The following is a 6,419-nucleotide window of genomic DNA, read 5'->3' on the forward strand; positions in this document are numbered from 1 at the left end:
CATCCCAGGAGTCCGATTAACATCAATAAAAAACTTAATTTCAGAAGCAAGCATATCAACTAAGTCTTCGTCAGATAAAAGTATCTGATTAAGTCGCTAAGGACGATAGACCGATTGCGTAACGGGAATGTTCAGTTTCATTATGAGCGGACTGTGATCAGAAATGACTATCGCTCCATAATCACACTCACTCACTAAGGGTAAGATCCGTTTATCGAGGAGAAAGTAGTCAATCCGTGAATAGCTCTTATGAACAGSGGAAAAGAACGAATACCGTCTCAGGGTCGGATTACGAAAACGCCACACGTCAACCACTCCATAAGTGTTAAGAAATGAATTAATTGACTGGGCCGATTTAGAAAGAGAGACCCTCCCCACTGTACTATGATCGAGGGATGATAGCACACAGTTCACATCTCCCCCAATTATGAGATTATGTGTTGAAATATTAGGTAAATTTGAAAAAAGCGTATTAAAAAATGTTTGATCATCCCAATTTGGAGCATATACYGAGACTAAAATGACAGGAAGTGCCTATAGTTTTCCCACCACAATAACATAACGTCCAGCAGCGTCAGTTTTAACACTGGATGCCGTAAATTGCACCTGTTTACTCACTAAGATGGCTACCCCTCTCGATTTAGATTGGAAATTAGACTGAAACAACTGACCAGACCAGCGCCTGCTTAGATTTGCACTGTCTGCCTTACGCAAATAGGTCTCCTGCAAAAAAGTAATATTAGCATCAACTTGTCTTAAATGTGTCATAACATTACTAAATTTCACTGGACCATTGAGGGATTTCACATTCCAACTCACACAGTTAACTGGGTGACTGTTGATGAACCTGTTAATATTAGAACTGCTCATGTATGGTCAATTGGACTGTAGTACAATAGACACAAACCATCAGAAAAAAATAACCTGAAAGACATTCTTAAAACAAATAGATCCGGTATAGTCCCACCCCTTTCTCCTAAAAAACACGGAGAACCCAACAAACAAAAAAACCACACATTTGTGCTTATACTGGGGGACTTAACTCCCTGTCTGGACTCCAGCCACAACTAAATAACAGTAACAAAAAAAGGGGTTCCCTTGCCTTAAAGTAATATTACTGTTTATGCTCCTTGCTGTACTGATAAATAAATCACTAACCAAGATCTGGACAGACCCCCTGTGAAACTCTCGTTCATAGAACAAAAAGAGGAATATTGTCCCTGAGAATAAAGTCTAAAATTAAATCAAGATATAACGAGGGACATAAAGTTAGAAGGTTCATTACAACCTGACAGTCACAATGGGTCGATGAGGGTTGGACCCGCGGTCAACGCCGGTCCTCGTTGTCCGTCGCTGAGATGATCCTCTTTTTAACGTAGTCCATTGCTTTATTGGCATCCAGGAACTCCTTGTTTTCCTCCCCATGAGAGATGCGGAGCCGTGCAGGAAAAAGCAAGCCGTAGCGAACATCTCGTCGGTTGCGAAGAAGCCTCCTCACCTCCGTAAACGTCATCCGAGCCCTGGCCACAGCTGCAGTGTAGTCAGTTGTGATGATAATCGGTGCCTCCTTAAAACGAAGATGGCCGCGGCTCCACGCCCTACACAGTATTTCTACACATTCTTGATAATAGTGCAGCTTAGCAACAATGACCCGTGGCTTATTGCCTGACCTGTTCCCACCTGGAGAGCGATGGGCTCGGTCAACCAGTGGCTCTTTATCCATCTGTAGAACCTCTGCTAGCAGTTTAGCCACTGCTGAAGTGGAGCTGGATTCTGGCATCTCGGGAACTCATATAATCCGCACATTGCACCTTCTCATGCGCCCTTCCATATCGTCACACTTCTTTTTGAGCCCATCGACTTCTTCCTTCAGTTCCAAGACGGTGGTGCGCAGAGCAACAACCTCATCGTACCAGGTTGACAAGCCGTCCTCCACCTCTTTTACACTCTTGCTTAAGGTGGTCTAGGTCAGCGCGTTGTAGCATTGTGCCGTTAGCCACCTCCGCTCTCACTGCTTGAAGCTCTCCTTTTATAAGAATGAACTCTTCAGCCAAAGCTGCCTTTATTTCGGATTTGATCACAGCTGAGAGATCGGTTTTTATAGCGGCAAGAATGTCAGACTTCAAGGAGAGTGCGTCCACCTCGCTGCGGGAGGGAGAAGGAGGTGCCGAAAATCCGGCTTTAGCTGCAGCCTGCTCCGAGGCGGCGTCGTGCCTAACAGCCGTCGAGCTRGAATGTTTGCCTTTCCTYGAGTTTGTCGCCATTCTTCTACTCTTCCAGGCAAGAATCACTCAGGGGTCGAATCCGGACAGACCAAATGCTCAAAACAGCAAGGACATTTAGTAGAGAACCACAAACAGAACAAGTAGGAGCGGGAGCCCACGCGACACACGTCTTACTCCTCCGCCATCTTGCCCCTCCTTTACTTAGCTGATACAGATAAACGTGACGTTTAATCCCCTGTAGTCCCTGGACGCCCTCATGTCCTAGTCACATGACCAATTAAAATCACTTTCGTGGGTAAGATTTGCTCTCTGTAAAAATCTGTTGCAAATTGTGTCAAAAGAACAGACTTCAGGCTATACATCAAATTTTAAATTGTGCTGATAGTCTAAGTAAAACTAGAGTTATAAATAAATCACAGAGCCTTTTTTAAAATGTTTGTTATATTTGATGTGGAGAGGGGCATTGAGCGGACTGACCAGGGAAATCTCCAGTCTGCTTGGTGGCATTAATCATATTAATCATCAAATGCCAAAAAATAATCAATTAAAGGTTTTCTGATGATTAATTGTACATGATACGATTTTACCCAGGGTAGTTGCATCATTAGGATGTTAGGATCTTCAGCTCCGACCAATCAGTGTCCTGGGATTCCCTACACATATACACATTTGCTTACTTATGCAGTCAGTTTACATCTGGTGTTCTCGGGTTTATAATACATAGAACATATTTATTTAAATTCTGTTTTTAAACTAGCTCGGTAAACGTTGACGTTATGTAAAATGCAAATAAAAACGGAATGGAATGAATAATAATTTTTTTGTGTGCGCTTTTCTTGACACTCAAGTTTACTTTGCATAGTTTAACATAAAACAGACACAATATTAAAATGCACAGTAAAAATAAGTACAAAATAAAATTTAAATAAGACTGCAGTTGCAGTCACAAATGCGTTGGCTACTTTAAGCAGATGAGTTTTGAGTTTGGATTTAAAATGTGGCAATGAGTCTGTTATGGATTTGCACATTTCACAAATACATTTTACTCACAGCACAAATAAATAGTAAATATATCAAATATTGAAACTAAGAATTTATACCATTTTTAAATTAATTTATTTATTTTTTGTTTGTAAAGATTCACGTCATTTTGAATTTTATGGAAGCAACTCGTCCTAAAAAGTTGGTAGTGCTCTGTTTGTAGTGACACATTTTCCAATGGTACTGTCTCCTGCATGATGCCCACTAACCTGAGATGCACAGAATCTATTCAGCTGAAATTCAGTGCCTGCAGTCGGTGTCCTGGCAGGAGATGGGGGTCAGTGACTCGTCAAACTGAGCTCAGGACAAAAGCATCACTGAAAGCGAGCCTCGTCAGCGGAGTGGTGAAACTCGCTAAACCCAGAACTCCTCTGAGTTATCTGCTGAATTAAAATGAATTGAGCGTGACGTGCTCTTGCTCTCAGTAAATAAAGCAAAGCCACTTAATTTCATCTGCAGCTGCACAGAGACCGGCAGAGGGAAACAACCAAGAGGCTCTTCCTGATCCGCGTGACGAGTGTCCAGCTTGAAGCGTTCAAGGCATTTTTGATGCAGCATAATTTTCTTTTTTTATGCTAAAACTGCAGGCAAATTAATTTTCCATTTTCTACACAGTTTATAAAACTACATGCGTTTGTGTGAACGTAAACTCATGAAATTACATTTAAACAGAAGAAAACAAAGACAAGCTTCACTTTCTCACTTCACTAAGTGTAGTATTTATGAAGACACAGTAATTCGTACCCACAAGATGAAAGAAATTACTTCAGGTGACTGGTCATCTGTTTTCAGGTTGGTTAGTTTATTTATGCTGTTTCAAGATCCTAAACTGACCTTTCTGATTAAGGAGCAGGTAGTTGTGCGTCCCAAACCTGAGCCGGCCCCAGCACCAGAGCCAAAGCCCGCTGCTGCTTCCCCTCCTGCTCCAGAGGAGGCAGACCTAACCTGGGAGGATAAGGAGGACAAGCTGGACGCCGAGAACATTCAGCCCGATTCTGAGAATTCAAATGCCACAGACAAAAAGTATCAGTATAAAGAAGGTGAGTGTCTGAACCTTCATTTCTGTCACTAACTACATTTACATGGACATAAGTAATCAGATTAAAACGTCGTTCAGAATAAAAATGCATCATGTAAACAGCCCGTTTGGATTATTCTGATCCGACTGAGCTCGATCCGAATGAATTTTTAATCCGAATGAGACGAGTGGGTTATGCTGATTGATAATCGGAATGACGTGCATGTAAACAATTAATCAGATCATCCTATTCTGATTGTGGAAAACTGACCTGAGTGCGCAGGTCTTCTGACTTTTATCCACTGGCTTCTGCTCTTTAGAGGAGGCGGGGCAGCAGCGCTCCAGCTGCGCCGCGCAGAACTTTTCCTCCTCGCTCTCTTAACAGATGAAAAAGGAGACAAACAGCAGACGTTGCTTCGCAAAAAATAAAAAAAAAAACGCATATTGCTTCATCTGCAGCTCAACCGGGGAGTAACGACGTCTCTACCATTATTAAAAGCTGACACGGGTCCATCCTGAGCGCACAGAAGAGTTTTGTTTATCTTTGTAACACGGAAGTAAAGCTGAAAGTTTACAACACTGAGCATGTCCGGACTTTTATTCTGAATAAATGTCCGGTGCTTGTAAACACTTGTCATGATCGGATTGTGTCCACGTAAACAGTACATTTGGATTATTCAATCTGAATACATTTCAATCCGATCAAAAGATTTTGTGCATGTAAACATAGCTAGTGATACACGGCAACTCAGTCTGTCCTTGAGTCAAGATAGGAGGTGTGTGTGTGCGTGCGTGCGTGCGTGCGTGCGTGCGTGCGTGCGTGCGTGCGTGCGTGCGTGCTTGTTTTGGCTACAGAGTGAGAACCATGTTAGCTTTTTAAGCAATTTTTGGACAGTGAGGACATTTTCCTGGTCCTCACTTTGTTTGCAGCTCTGCTGTGCTTTACGAGTTAGGTTTAGAGGTATGGTGTGAGTTAAGTTTTGGTTCAGATTAGAGTTAACTGTAGACCAGTAATGGTTAATTTTAGGGAAAATGTCTGGGTTAGGCATAAATGCAGTTGACGTTTGTTCTGATCTAAACAACTTGACATTGCCTAGGAAGGAAGAGAGTGAAATATCTGTTTCTAGTTTACCCCAAATTGGAGAAAATAGTTTTGCCACTGGACTCATCAGTGCTCCAGTAAGCCAAGCATCAGATCAGTGAAAAGAAGAGAGCCTCAGCTCTCTGTTTTTGGTGTTGAAAGGGGCAATAATCTTGCAATAAAAAACAGAGGTCATTTAAAACATTTCAAACTGTTACTCATGCAAAAGTTGTTTGGAACCCTAAACTGAAGCCCAGAGGATTTTTTTGGTGGACACTTAAATATCAGAAGTGTTGACTCAAAGACTTAACAGTTGAATCGTTTGCTTGGGAATTCTAATTTGGATTTTTTGTTTCTATCTGAGACATGGTTACAAAGTGTTACTCCAGTTAATATCTCTTCAGTAGATGGTTACCAATGTTTCAGACAAGACTGAGCAACTGGAAGAGGAGATGGAGTTCTGATATATGTAAAAAAAAAAAATGGCATCAAATGTGAACGTTTGTACTTCAAAACTGCAAGTTCTCTGGAGTATGTGGCTGTTAAAGTTGTTTTGTCCCAGCAAATGTCTTTTTACATCATAGGCTGTTACAGACCTCCAAATGCCAATGACAATTTCTATGAACAACTAAATGATCTTATGAAAGAATGTAATGGCAAAGAAACAATCCTTATGAGGGATTTTAACCTTATTTGGGAGGACAAGTTGAAGAAGAAAAAGCTAAAAGCCATTACAGACAAATGTTAGGAATGTGCAATATGGCAAAAAAAATCATATCACGATATACATTATGATGAGTGGCGGTAACGATATATATCAGGATATAGAACTTATAATAGAAAATAAATAAATCACACATTGAGTGGAATAAATATGTATAGGTAAAAAATTTAGACCTTAAAATCTCCTTTTTTAAGGGACACTTTAAAGTCTCCCATAAAAATCTAAATTTAAGGGAGATCTACCTGGTTAAATCAAAGATATACTGTATATATAAACACACACACACACACACACACACACACACACACACACACACACACACACACACAC

At 41.0% G+C, this 6,419-nt stretch overlaps 1 protein-coding gene across 1 annotated transcript in view; it reads left to right on the top strand.

Annotated features, from left to right (window-relative positions):
* The window catches only part of eif4g1b (eukaryotic translation initiation factor 4 gamma, 1b), a gene marked incomplete at its 5' end in the record, with an annotated part of 130,333 nt that overhangs the window by 64,686 nt on the left and 59,228 nt on the right, over positions 1 to 6,419 (top strand). Inside the window, 1 exon segment of the mRNA XM_014026429.1 lies at positions 4,114 to 4,306. Within this exon segment, the coding sequence (XP_013881883.1) occupies positions 4,114 to 4,306 (193 nt within the window).

This window comes from Austrofundulus limnaeus, unplaced genomic scaffold, assembly GCF_001266775.1.
Source record: "Austrofundulus limnaeus strain Quisiro unplaced genomic scaffold, Austrofundulus_limnaeus-1.0 Scaffold553, whole genome shotgun sequence".
NCBI classification, from domain to species: Eukaryota; Metazoa; Chordata; class Actinopteri; order Cyprinodontiformes; family Rivulidae; genus Austrofundulus; species Austrofundulus limnaeus.